Consider the following 13765-nt stretch of genomic DNA (forward strand, 5'->3'; position numbering starts at 1 on the left):
GTGTGCAGTTAGGCTTGATAGAATCATAGAAAATCAGGTTTGGAAGGGACCTCAGGAGATTATCTAGTTCAACCCCTTGTGCAAAGCAGGACTGGCCCCAACTAGATCATACCTCCCAAAGCTTTGTCTAGCCAAATCTTAAAAATCTCCAAGGATGGAGATTGCACAACCTCTCTGGGTAACCTGTTCCAGTGTTCTACTCTCCTTCTAGTGATAATGTTTTTCCTAATATCCAAACTAACTTTCTGTAGCAGGGGCCCTGCCAAGCCACCTAACCACTGGGATAGGGACAGCTGGCACATGCCACAGACAGCAGATCCCTGGCTGGGAGTGTGGCAGAACAACAAGCCTGTGCTCCTAGGGCAGGCCCCACTCTACTGCTAAACAGGCAGCTGGCATGCAGCAGATGTTCTCCAGGCCCTGCATCTAGATCATGGCAGGGAGCAGAAGCCCAGCCCCACATGGATTTGGGCTGCAGCCCCGAGAGGGAGCTGGCAACCGGACACAGAGCACCACCTGCGCATCAGAGGTGACAGCTGCAGAGGTTAATAAGTCCCTTAGGGACTCCTAGCACCTGTCAGCATGTGTCAGCCATGTAGGGGTGAGCAAGGAACCTGATTGGCCCAGGCCAACCCAGAAAACCCCACATGAGGATGCAGCAATTGCAGGACTGGGGGAATGCACAGACAGATGAAGGCACTCACCATGTTTTCCCCAGAGGCAGGAGATCAGGAGCCTGAGAACTGGAACTCCAAAGCCCCACGAACTGAGGCTGGATCATGGCACTGCACAGAGTGACCAGGTACCACTAGGGGCTAAGCCAGGGTTTGTGACACCCTGGCCCCATATTACCCCAGGAGTCTGCCAGGGACTGGGAGACCCACATGAACTGAGCCAGCACAGGGCAACCCTGTGTGACTGGAACTACCTGAAGCAAGGCAGCCAGCATGCCAATAGGGCCAGAGAAGAGCCTGTGGCTCGGCCATTTCAGTTATTATTAATTTATTTGCCTTCTATGAGTGCCATGCCCAAAGGACCTCAGAACTCAAGCAATCGAGGCTAAGACCACACCAGCTCCAGATAATCTGGTGGCTTCATTTTCCACCTACCCAGCAAGGCAGTCATGCATGGCAACTGAATACTCTTACCCAGCATCAATGAGCATCCTGAGTGGAAAGGGGTGAGGTGAAGGGGAGGAAGGAACCCCACAGAAGACCCCAGCATTGATGTATGATGATTTCAGCACACTCTTGTGCTAGGCAGATATTACCTCCCTTCAATTACACCAAATCGTGTAAGGCAAGATTTGAGAGCAGGAGAGCAAGGCATGTGCTGAGTGTACAGCACATGGGCCCCATCCCAGTGCAGTCGCTCGGCCAGCTACCTCTACAACCTCCCTTGCTGCAACTTGAAACTATTGTTCCTTATTCTGTTATCTGCCATCACTGAGGACAGTCTAGCTCCATCCTGTTAGAACCACCCTTCAGGTAGTTAAAAGCTGCTATTAAATCGTCTCTCAGTCTTCTCTTCACAGATAAAATAAGACCAGGTTCCTCCGCCTCTTCTCATAAGTCATGTTCCCCAGCCCCTTAACCATTTTGTAGCCCTCCATAACATTTTGTATCTTTCAGTGGTCTGAAAGATATGATGATGCTCTTAAGTGGTTTATTCACTTAAGTGATATAAAAATAACTAATATTTGTTACATCTAAGCAAAGGATGTACAAAATGTCCTATATCTGAGTAAATATAAGCAGACAAGGTTCTTTGGGTGAATCTGATATCTTTTATTACACTGACTTAAATAGTTGGATAACAATTTTTAAGCAAGCTTTTGGGTTCAAAAACCCTTTGTCAGGCTAAGGAAATTTCAGCAGTTGGTGTGTGCTCTTCCTGGATGGAATGAAAAATAAAGAAGCCAGAGGCTGGGCTGGCATGCATACAAGACATGCAGTCAGTGAAAATGTAGATTGAGTCAATGGGTGAGAGACAGGCTGGGTGCGGGGGGGGGGGAAGGGGATGAGTAGTGGAGAAGTACCTGGAAAGTCAGCTGTAAGGCAGGTTATAATGTGTCATAAATCCAAAGTCTAAATTTAGTCCATGATTTTTAGTGTCCAGCAGGTTGATGAAGTGGAGTTCATAGGCTTGTCTCTGGGAAGTGTTTTGTAAGTTTCCTTTGAGGATCATAACTGAGAGATTGGCGAGAGAGTGGTTTTCCTGTGAGAAATGTGCCCCCACAGGTAAATGGATATTCCTGTCTTTGATAGATTTCCGGTGTGTGTTTGTTCTGGTGTGCGGTTGTTGTCTGGTCTCTCCTGCGTACTTTCCATCTGGGCATTTGTTGCATTGGATGAGATATATTACATTTCTAGAGGTGCAGATGTAGAATGCAGGAATGCTGATGGCTCTGTTGTGGGCTGTAGTAATTGTAGGGGTGATGGAGATGTGTTGGCAGGTTTTGCATTTCTTGTCATGGCATGGTCTGGATCCATTAGGTGTGTTCTGGATCTGAGGAAGTTTGCTTCTGGTGATGAGGTTGGTGAGGTTCTCTGCTTGTTTGAAAGCTAGGATGGGTGGCTTCTTTAAGAATAGGGTCTCTTTCTAGTATGGGTTGCAATTGTTTGAGGATTTTCCATACGGGTTTGAAGGAGGGGTGATATGTCATAACCAGCGGTGTATGATTTGTGGGGGGGTTTCTTCTGTACTGCAGCAGTTGTTCATGTGGTATCCAGGTAGCTCTTTCAAAAGTGCGATTTATCTCTCTGGAGGTGTGTCTTGTATAACATGTCTGTAATTTATCATTCTGGATACTGATCATCGTGTCTAAAAAGGAGATGTTGGTGCTGGAGTATTTTAGAGAAGGTTGGATGGAGGAATGGTGATTGCTGAATTTCTGATTGAACTCAATCAGATATTGCAGGTTTTCAGTCCAAATGATGAAGATGTCATCGATATATCTTAAGTGTAGCAAGGGTTTGATGGTGCAGTTCTTAAGGAAGTCTTCTTCCAGGTGGCTCATAAAAAGGTTGGCATACTGTGGGGCCATTTTGGTGCCAAAGCTGTTCCCATTGTCTGGAGGACGTGTTGGTGATTAAAAGTGAAATTGTTGTGTGTGAGGATGAAGTGTATAAGGTCAGTAATATCTTTGGGTCTGTATTCTGAGTTGTAATCTTGTTCCTGTAGATATGTAAGGCAGGCTTGGTGTGGGATGTTGGTATATAGGTTGGTAATGTCCATGGTGGCTAGGAGAGTGTTGCTGGGAAGGTGGTCTATGTTTTTAAGTTTCCATAGGAAGTCTGTAGTGTCTTGGACAAAACTTGCTCTGTGGGTGATGAGCGGTTTTAGGATTGATTCACTGGAACCTGATATTTCCTCAGTTAGGGTCCCATGGTTGGATATGCTAGGTCCTGTTTGTGGATTTTAGGTAGCATGTAAAAAGTCCCCAGGTTAGGTAGTGCAGGGATCAAGGTCTGTAGTTTTTCTTGTAGTCCTGTTGGAAATGATTTGATGGTTGTTGAGTTTCTTGGTGAAAAGGGGAGTAGGATCTTCTTGTAGTTCTTTGTAGTAGGTGGTATCAGAGAGTTGTCTATTGGCTTCCTTTATGTAGTCTTCACAGTTTAGGATGACTAAACAAGGAAACCCTGGCAGACCCAATGATCAGTATCCAGAATGATAAATTACAGACCATGTTATACAAGAAACCCACACACCAACATACACATCTGCACAGAACCAGCAATCACCCTAAACACACCATAAAACCTGTGATATATAGCCAAGCCCTCAGATACTACCGAATTTGCACTGAACAGAACAGCTGGGATTGCCACCTCACCAATCTTAAAAAGACTTTCACCTAAGAATGACACTTCTCCAGAGAGATAGATCGCAGGTTTGAAAGAGCCACTTGGATACCACGTGAACAATTGCTGCAGTACAGAAGAACCCCCCCACAAATCGTACACCACTGGTTATGACAAGAAATGCAAAACCTGCCAACACATCTCCACCACCTGCATAATCGCTACACCCCACAACAGAGCCATCAGCCTTCCTGGATCCTACAGCTGCACCTCTAGAAATGTATTATACCTCATCCAATGCAACAAATGCCCAGATGGAAAATACATAGGATAGACCAGACAACAACTGTGCACCAGAACAAACACACACCGGAAATCTATCATAGACAGGAATACCCAATTCCCTGTGGGGGCACATTTCTCACAAGAAAAACACTCTCTCTCCAATCTCTCAGTTATGATCCTCAAAGGAAACTTGCAAAACACTTCCTAAAGATGAGCGTATGAACCTACTGGACACTAAAAATCTAGAATAAATTTAGACTTTGGATTTATGACACATTATAACCTGCCTTACAGCTGACTTTCCAGGTACTTCTCCACTATCACCCCCCTTTCTCCCCCTGCACCCAATCTGTCTCTCACCCATTGACTCCTCAATCTACATTTTCACTGACTGCCTGTATTGTATGCATACCAGCCCAGCCTCTGGCTTTTTTACTTTTCATTCCATCCAGGAAGAGCCCACATCAACTGCTGGAACTTCCTTAGCCTGATGAAGGGTTTTTGAACCCAAAAGCTTGCTTAAAAATTGTTGGTGTAATAAAAGATATCACCCAAAGAACCTTGTCTGCCTATGTTCTTAAACCAACACAGCTACAACCTACACCCCTGAGTAAATATAAGACATTTCTTTTCCCAATCAACATGGGGAGAAAAAAAATCTCCTTATCTTACATTAACTTACAAGAAAACTTAATTCAACACATTGCCTGTCATTAAATTGCTGTCAAAAGCAGCATGTGCTCAGTAATGGAAACCAAGTATGAAGTTGATTAAATGTAGCCAGCACTGAGCATGACTATAAAACACATGGCCTATATTGGGCAAATGTATTGATGGACACCTAGCAGAAAACTAGATTAGTGTAGCCCATCTGAAAAAGATACATAGTAATGTCCATTGCATATGGGTCTCCTCAGCGCTGACTGTTTTTCAAGTCATGGTGAGCCACTACATTGAAGACATTTCAACTTCCTCTTCACTCCCACACTTGGCAGGGAACAGAACTTGACCTGGAGAACAAAAGGCAACCCTCTGAGGTATGCCTTTCTTTCCCATTTCCAATCATCCCGGCTTCTTCACCAGCTTTCAACATCTGGCAAACATCAAATATCATCCCAAACTGTTTACCCAGAATCCCTTTATTGCCCCCTCTCTTGTCCTGGCACATATGATTAGTGCCATGAGATGGAGCCGGATCAGTTTTCCCTGCATGCCCAGGACTCATGACAAGAACACCCAGTTCCAGTCATAAATAGGGGGTTAATTAGGACATGGATCTTTTGTGGGTGTGGGCATGGGTGGTATCTGGAGTACACAGACATACTGAGCAACTGCTCAACTGTGGGGTCCTGATGGCTTGGAACACTGTTGACTCTTCTGAGGCCCAGCCCAGTGAGTTTTTTGGTAAATCATGAGTCTTTTGGCTTTGGACTAATATGCGTTTTGGCTAAGGTCAAGTGGGACTGGGGGCATCTGAACTCTAAGGCCTCTGGGCCTGGGGCTTCCACATAGAATGCCTTCCTGGATTTTGGGAGAACCCAAAGCCCCAAACAGACAGGCTTTGTGGGGAGGCTACTTGCCCAGTGGTAGAGCCACACAGACTTGGTAATTGAATTCAGCTCAGTCAAATGTGGGACTAATAGCTTGACTATTGGGTTTTGCCAACAGAATTCGGAATTTATTCAGCCTTGAATAAGATTAATGAAAAAAAGTTTGTACTATATATAAGTAGGTGCGTCTACATGTGTGCTTTAATGTACAGTAGCTTATTTTACTGCTCATTAAAGGGTCATGGAAAAAACAGTGAAGTTAAGCTAATGCACAGTAAAATAGGCTACTGCACATTACTTATCACTTATGTAGCTCGGGTGTACATGGGTTTGTACTTCCCTCTCCAACTGAGGGAATTATTGTCAGGGCAGTGTGCTGTAGAGGGACACAACAGCCCAGCGGCTGCCTCCGTCCCCTGTAGAGTCAGGTCCAGTCAATCAATTACCTAACTATGTACAGATTTATTATTACAACAAAACCATTGAAGGGTAATGGCATAGATTATATATATGTGTACAAATTTACAAAACAATAATCCTATAGTATATATATATATACAGATATACACACACCCAGTTATCATTTAAAATACAGATGAACAATGGAACAAACCAGACCAAAGGATATTGATTGGGCAGCCTTATAACTCTCCTCATATACAAACTATTACTTCAAATTATTTACATAAACTGTAAGGCACAGTCCACAAATATAACCAGGAGTCCTTAGACTACCTGGGTGCCCTCCAGGGCAGGGACCCACTTCCAAGGTACCACTATAGGAAAGGAGGTGGAGGAGAAAGAAAAAGGAGAGGAAGACCCCAAAGACTCCTAAGATCTCCTGCTATCACCCAGGAGTGGCCCATGTGGTGCCCCTTCGCAACCCTTGGTGGGTTCCTCCCCTGTGAGGACCCTCTCTCCAGGGTAACCTACTACTCCACAATCCCAGAGGGTTGCCTTTTGTTCTCCAGGTCAAGTTCTGTTCCCTGCCAAGTTTTCCTGTCGCCTGACTCTGCTGCCACTGTCCTGGCTTAGGGCCATATGCACCACTCTGTGTAGCGGGCGCTTTGCCTTGTGCTAGGGGTTGGAGGCCTGGACAGCCTTGTGCAGCACCAGGGCTCAGTCTGTTTCCAGACCTTCTGGGCAGTTTTGTCTGCACTGAGCTGCTACCTCATGTCATCAGCTGTAGGCCTGAGCCACCTCAAGTGGCTCCCAGGGTCTCTCACCCTCCTGCAGGGCCTGCTGCACTGACCTCCCAGCCACGTTCTGGGGGTTGAGGACCTGAGCCGCCTCAGGGGCTCCAAAGATCCTGCTCCATGCACTGGCCTGTGCACCGTGTCTCTGGCTACATGCCAGAGGTTGCAGACCCAAGCTGCCTCACGCAGCTCCCAGGGTCTGGATGCCATGCGCTGTGCTGTGCACCAAGAGCCTAACTGCTGGAGCCGTGCCATGCTCCCCACTGATAGAAGTCTTCAGGGGCTCTTCCTGGGCTACTGCTTCGCCCTGCTGAGCAGCTCTCCTCAGCTCTTCTAAAGCTTGCTCTTCTCTCTTCTCTGTTCCCGACGCATCTGCCCCTCGCGCTGGGCACGCAGCTCCTTTTATACGCTCCAGGGCTCCACCCCAGAAGTCTTCTGGACCTGACAGCTTGCAGTCTTCAGTCAGTTCCAGAGGAACTCTTCTCCCTGTCCCCTCAGGAAAGGGGCGTGATGTTATTTCTCTTGCTGCCTCCTGATTGGTGGATGGGCTCCACCAATCAAAACAGCAGGATCTCAGGCCTGGGGTTCAACCCAAGCTCGGTAGGTACAAAAGTTCTACTTAAAAATGTGTTTATAGAGGAACCGTGCTAAAACTTGTAGCAGTTTCAAAAAAGCTAAAATGCATCAATTCTGGATGAACTAAGCCTATGTTAGGTGTGGCTTAGTTTTAATCATATAGGGCCAAATTTATCTTCGGCATAACACACTGATATTAGTGGAGTTACACTGGGGATGAATTTAGCCTCGGGATTTCATTCTTATGTTAAGAAGCTGTCAGTGTTATGTGCAGGTTAGGGAGCTGACACTGATGGGCTGGGGAAGCTATAGCATGCTACTTCACAGCATTATTAAATAAATCATTCTAGATTCAATGACAGTCTGCTCTTCATCCCCTTGACTTCCCAACTACCTTTGACTCTTACTGTATTATTTACTATGTAAAAAATACTGCAAGTGAGAAAGGTAATAATGACTGAAACTGATCTCAAGAAATGGATAGGCTTGGGTAACCTCTGTACTTTTCAAGTGTAAATATTTTTGTCAAATTCAACAACAATGTATGCGCAACTTCCATTAAATAATTGCAGTTGCAACCACTTATGTCAGGGGTGAATTTGGTCAATTGGGTCTAAATAGATTTAATAGATAGAAGTAAAGAAAAAGCTTTAAAAAAATCACTAGCTTCACATAAAAGAGTTGGACTGAAACTTTCCAGTGGGTTAATTTGTTTTGAGGTTTCAGTGAAATTAATGGAATTACTCAGAGGAGTAAGAGTTTGCAGAATCAGGTCCCTGATATATCCTCTTCTGCACTGATTTCTTCCGTTGTAAAGGTTTCAGGATCAGGAAACTAATCTGGCATAGTTCATTGGCCAGAAAGATGAAAAGGCCTTCCAGAATATCTACCTGGTGCATTCAGTGATTTCTTGATTAGAAAACAGCATATGTTCAGTCATGCTGTAGGTAGAATTCCATCTGGATGAATGAACTGTTGTAATAGGGATATTTATACTTAGAAGCTAGATTGAAGAACAGTTGGACTTTTATTTAGCAGCTGGATTTGAATTTTCAATGTCTCACAAAATTTGAGGAGTGTAATTAAAATAGAAAAAATGTTATTAGCTTTGTCTAGATTAGGTTAAAAGTTGCATCATTATCATGAATTAGCTGATATGTAATAACTAACAAAGATCTGGTGAAGACATCATAGTTTGTGCTTTTAGAATATGCTAAACTGGGTAGAATAGAGACAAGGGAGGAACCTAGGCTTTCATTTGGCTACTTTAGCACATATTAAGGGCCTTGTTTACACTTGACCTTTATAAATGTTGAAATTAGTGTGTGTTAACCAACATCATTCTTCTTAAATGTTGGAATAGACAAACCAGCATTCTGGCTCAGGCAAACACCACAAGTATTGAAGCCATGTTTATACAGCACCAGCTCCCTTGGACAGGACATGTCATAAGGATGTCTGACTCCCAAAACAGGTTCTATACTCCTAACTTGCCAATGGATACTGCTCTAGAGTTGAGCAAAAGAAGAGATTCAAGGACACTTTGAAGGTCAGTCTGAAGAAATATGGCATTAACAACAGTATCTGGCAGACCTGAGTGTTCCAGTGGTGCTGTGATGTAACACAAGGCGTTGACCATTTTGAGCAAACCATGGAAGCAAATAGGTGAGAGAGGCAAGGAGAAAGAGCTTTGACACCGTGTCACCAGAATCCACTTCTTCCTTCTGGAACTGTATGCCATGTCTGCAGTTGAACATACAGATTTCCAGTTGGCATCTTCAGTCATCTCTGAACTCACTGATGCTTTCCCTATCTATTGGAAGTCTGCCATCCTGGTATCAAGAGACTGCCACCACGAGATAGGGTCCTTTGTTATCAATACAGTCAGCTGTAATCGAAGAAATAGATGTTTGCTCAGGTCTTCTGCCCTGCAGCAAGCTTTGCCTATACTCCAACATCTCTGCATCTGCATTTTGGTGTGCATACCTACCTGCACCCCATAACCTCTATAATTTATATGAATGCATGGAGGCAAGTTTAGCCTGAGTTTGCCTGTTCAGAGGAAAGATATGCTTCATACTGAGGCTAGATTGTGACCCATTTGTCTATCTGTCCACTTTGGTACATGTACATAGTACAGTGGAGAGTAACAGGGCTTGAATATAGCCTTCCAATAGCATTTCTACAATACCCCGTACCTTTATTTTCCAGCCTTTTTACCTGCTACTCATCCAGTTTCCCAGTGATCTTTCTTCACAGAAAGCAGTACCTAGTACTCAGCCCTTATTTTTCATAGAATCATAGAATGTTTAACCTCATGTTTTCCTTATGGACTGCTTTAGACTACCTAGACATAGCTAATCTTGCTCTGCTAAACTTTGGATATCCTTTTCTGGCTAGAAGAGTGTTCAAAGAATTGTAAATATATGGAGGGAATATTCCTGGGAGCATAATTTTAGCTGGAATATCAAGAAGCATACCATACTACTCAGGAGACTAGCGTAGCTGGAGATTCAGGAGAGCAGATTCCAATGCCGGCGGTGGAACAAGTACCTTACATAGCAAATACCTCAAACAATATCCCTGCCCAAAGGTCCAGTTATGAGCCCACTATGTACGCCTGCTGTGTGAAGCTCAGCAAGGAGTTCAGTGGGGTCTGGTGCCTCCCATGATCCCATTCTGATCTTGAAGACCTGATCTACAGAAAGCAAAGATTTCTTGAGAAAGAATCTCAAGATTCTTGAGATTTTTTATAGTACCCTTGATTGATTATGTGGCTGGGTGACCACATGAAGTGTGATTAACTTGTTGTCACGAATAATTTGTTAATCACACATTAAATGTAATGTATAGATGGGGCCACAGTCACCAAGCATGTGTGTTCTTCTTTCTTTGTCTGTTTAATAGGGCACCTGAGTGAAAAAGGGGTGGGTTTTGGGGTTTTTTTTGCAAAATTGCTATCACCTATTCAGTATAAACTAATAAACTGGGAATATAAACTGATAAAGCTGCTGATGGTAAACACTGCAGAACTTTGGTCCTAATATTTTAGACGGTTGTTTACACTGGTAGCCAGCCTGTTAGGGAAAAGACTTCTCATCTAGGTTTTAAATTAAGCTTTAAAAGAGTGCTTATCTTAGCTCATCTGCAGATGGACTATTCAGCAAGAACCAGAGTTCAAGGCTGAAGGGCAAAGATTGAGATGACCCCAGATTTCTATACTCTATTGCCTGGCTAAAATATCAAAATGCTTAGTACGTAAAGTAAAAAAAAATGTTTTTTAAAAGTGTTCCTAATAGGTCTTACCCTAATTAATATTCATATACCTATTTTTATTCCATATCTAAGCTATGTCTTGTCTAAACTTAGCCTTGTCTAACCACTAAATGCACTTTAAGCAATGTGGAGAAAGACCTTTAACTTAGGTTTTTTTCCATGCCATTTTTCTTGATTTTTCTAAAATAGCTCATGCCTTGTGATGTCCTCTGGCCTGATCATTTCCTTTGTCTCTTTCTTTCCCAAATTTTAGTTCAGTATATGAAAACAAATGCTATACCATATCATATAATATCCAGCCACTCACCACCCCACCTGTGGGCGCCGCACAAGCTGATGTGCCCTGGGCCCCGCACACCCCTAGGGATGGCTCTGCTGGAGTTTACTGCTCTCAGATACTGCGTCTACACATGTTCCTGGGATTGTAGCACATAGGGCTGAGTCAAAGCAGTCCTGGCTGGCAGGGGGTCCCAGAGTATTTGCCTGCCATCCTGGGATTGCTCTGACCCAGTTTTTTTTTTTTTAATTTAATTTGTATCCATGGCCAAATTAGCCAAAACTAATGCCAATCCTAGTGTCCAGAACCGTAAGTGGCTGTACTACTGGCAAACATCCTCCACCCACACCTGGGGCTTCAGATTTTCCAAAACCTTTGGCAGACATCCTACTTGCAGGCGCAAGCCCAGAGGCTTGGGGGCCAAATGCCCCCTTTTTTTGCTTGCTCGTGGAACAAGCAAGGGAGGAGATTCCCATTTCCGTAAACTGGGGTTAAAGCTGCTGCACCTCAGCTGAACCATGCCAGAAGGACAATTTCCCCAGGTAGCACTTCAGGAACACTGCCTTTTTGGAGATAGATATATGGTATTTCCCCTGCCAGGTTAAGCAGCCACTATGCTTGTCCTGAGCCTTCAAGACTGCTCTAACCCAGTTCAACATGGTGCAGAGGGGCTGGCCAGGGCACGAGGGTGCTTCAGTGAGGGGCTACCCAGCGGGCAGCCCTGTACTGAAGCACCCTCATGCCCCAGCTAGCTACCTCAGTGTGTACATGTGCAGTGCTGTGGAGTAAAATACTCCACAGCAGGATAGTACTCATATTTACAGGTTTATTAGTTTACTCCAACATAATAGCCCTTCACGTGTAGATGCCAAGATGTTTACTATGGGAGCTAATTAGTGTACTCCGCAGTAAAGTTTCATGTAGACATGCCCACAGACTCCCAAAAGCTTATGAAATTCCCTCTTGCTCCAGTTTTTCCACTGTGCTATCACATGCTTCAAACTGTAGGATTTTGCAGTCTTAGGTGTTGTTAGGTAATGGATAACTCCAGAACTGGGGTGGAGATAGGGAATATTTTTGCACTTGACAGCACCACACAACATATACTAGATTAGGTGCTGGGGAAATGGTTGAGTCATGTTGTAGGCATTCTGGTCCAGGTGAAGAAAGGATTTTTTGGGGTGATTATTTTTTTATTGGACCAAGTGCATGGTGGTGATAAAGTGAGACAAGCTTTCGTATGTAAGGCATCTATAATGAAAAATGCATTATATTCAAAAGCTTGTCTCACTTTATCCCCACCATGCAATTAGTCCAATAAATTATAAAAATCCCCAAAAATCCATGCTGGAGAAAGGGAGACAAGAAGGACCTAGCCAGCAACAAACACAGGCCTACAAAGGATGGAGGACAGGATTCACTTCCAAGGAGGAATATTCTGCACTGGTCCACTTGTGCAAGGAGCAAACCAGGAAAGCCAAGGCTGCAACTGAACTCCAACTAGCTTCGAGCATTGTGGACAATAACAAGTCCTTTTTCACATATGTGGGGAGCCAGAGGAAAAGCAATAGCAACATTGGACCCCTGCTGAACCAGATGGGGCAACTGACAACTGATGCCCAGGAAAAAGCCAACCTATTAAATTGCGTCAGTCATCCATCAGTCCCATGGGACCTCCATGGCCACCGTGGGACAGAGAGGTCCGGGTGAGGGAGATCCCCTGCCCTCCATTAATGGTGACCTCATGAAGGAACACCTTGAGAAGCTGGATACCTTCAAGTCAGCCAGCCCTGATAATCTACACTCCAGGGTACTCAAGGAGCTAGCGAGCATCATAGCCCAGCCCCTGGCACAGATCTTTGAGATCTCCTCGTGCTCTGGTGTAGTGCCCGAAGACTGGAAGAAGGCCAATGTGGTGCCTGTCTTCAAGAAAGGGAGAAAAGTGGATCCGGCTAACTATAATCATCAGCCTGACCTCTATTCTGGGGAAGGTCTTAGAAAAGTTTATTAAAGAGGCTATCCTTAATGGACTGGCAGATGCCAACATCCTGAGGGATAGCCAGCACAGGTTTGTTGTGGGTACGTCTTGCTTGACCAATCTCATTTCCTTCTATGACCAGGCGACCTATCACCTGGACAAGGGAGAAGAGATTGATGTCATATATCTTGACTTCAAAAAAGCCTTCGATCTGGTATCCCATGATCACCTCTTGGTGAAACCGGCCAATTGTGGCCTTGGGACCACGATCCACTGACTGGAGAACTGGCTCCGTGGTCGCACCCAGAGAGTGGTAATTGACAGAAGTCAATCGTCATGGTGCTCTGTGACCAGTGAGGTCCCCCTAGGTTCTGTCCTTGGACCCATATTTTTCAACATCTTCAATAATGATGTGGACACTGGAGTCAGAAGCGGACTGCCCAAGTTTGCTGATGACACCAAACTTTGGGGCAAAGCATCCACACCAGAAGACAGGAGGGCGATCCAGGCTGACCTGGACAGGCTCAGCAAATGGGCGGATGAGAACCTGATGGTGTTTAACACTGAAAAATGAAACGTTCTCCACCTTGGGAGGAAAAACCTGCAGCATCCTTATAGGCTTAACAGTGGCTAGCACTACAGAAGAAAGAGACTTGGGGGTCATCATTGACCACAAGATGAACATGAGCCTGCAATGTGATGCTGCGGCTAGTAAAGTGACCAAAACGCTGGCTTGCATCCATAGATGCTTCTCAAGCAAATCCTGGAATGTCATTCTCCCCTTGTACTCAGCCTTGGTGAGGCCGCAGCTGGAGTACTGAGTC

General features: G+C 44.7%; 1 protein-coding gene across 1 annotated transcript in view; it reads right to left on the reverse strand.

Annotated features, from left to right (window-relative positions):
- Positions 1 to 2046: 2046 nt before the first annotated feature.
- Positions 2047 to 13765, reverse strand: part of LOC149868213 (uncharacterized) — a 38201-nt gene continuing 26482 nt past the window's right edge. Inside the window, exon 2 of the mRNA XM_090037633.1 lies at positions 2047 to 2601. Within this exon, the coding sequence (XP_089893759.1) occupies positions 2047 to 2601 (555 nt within the window). The remainder of the gene's footprint in view (positions 2602 to 13765) is intronic.

This window comes from Crocodylus siamensis, chromosome 3 (assembly GCF_052110815.1).
Source record: "Crocodylus siamensis isolate JL-2025a chromosome 3, ASM5211081v1, whole genome shotgun sequence".
Taxonomy (NCBI): domain Eukaryota; kingdom Metazoa; phylum Chordata; order Crocodylia; family Crocodylidae; genus Crocodylus; species Crocodylus siamensis.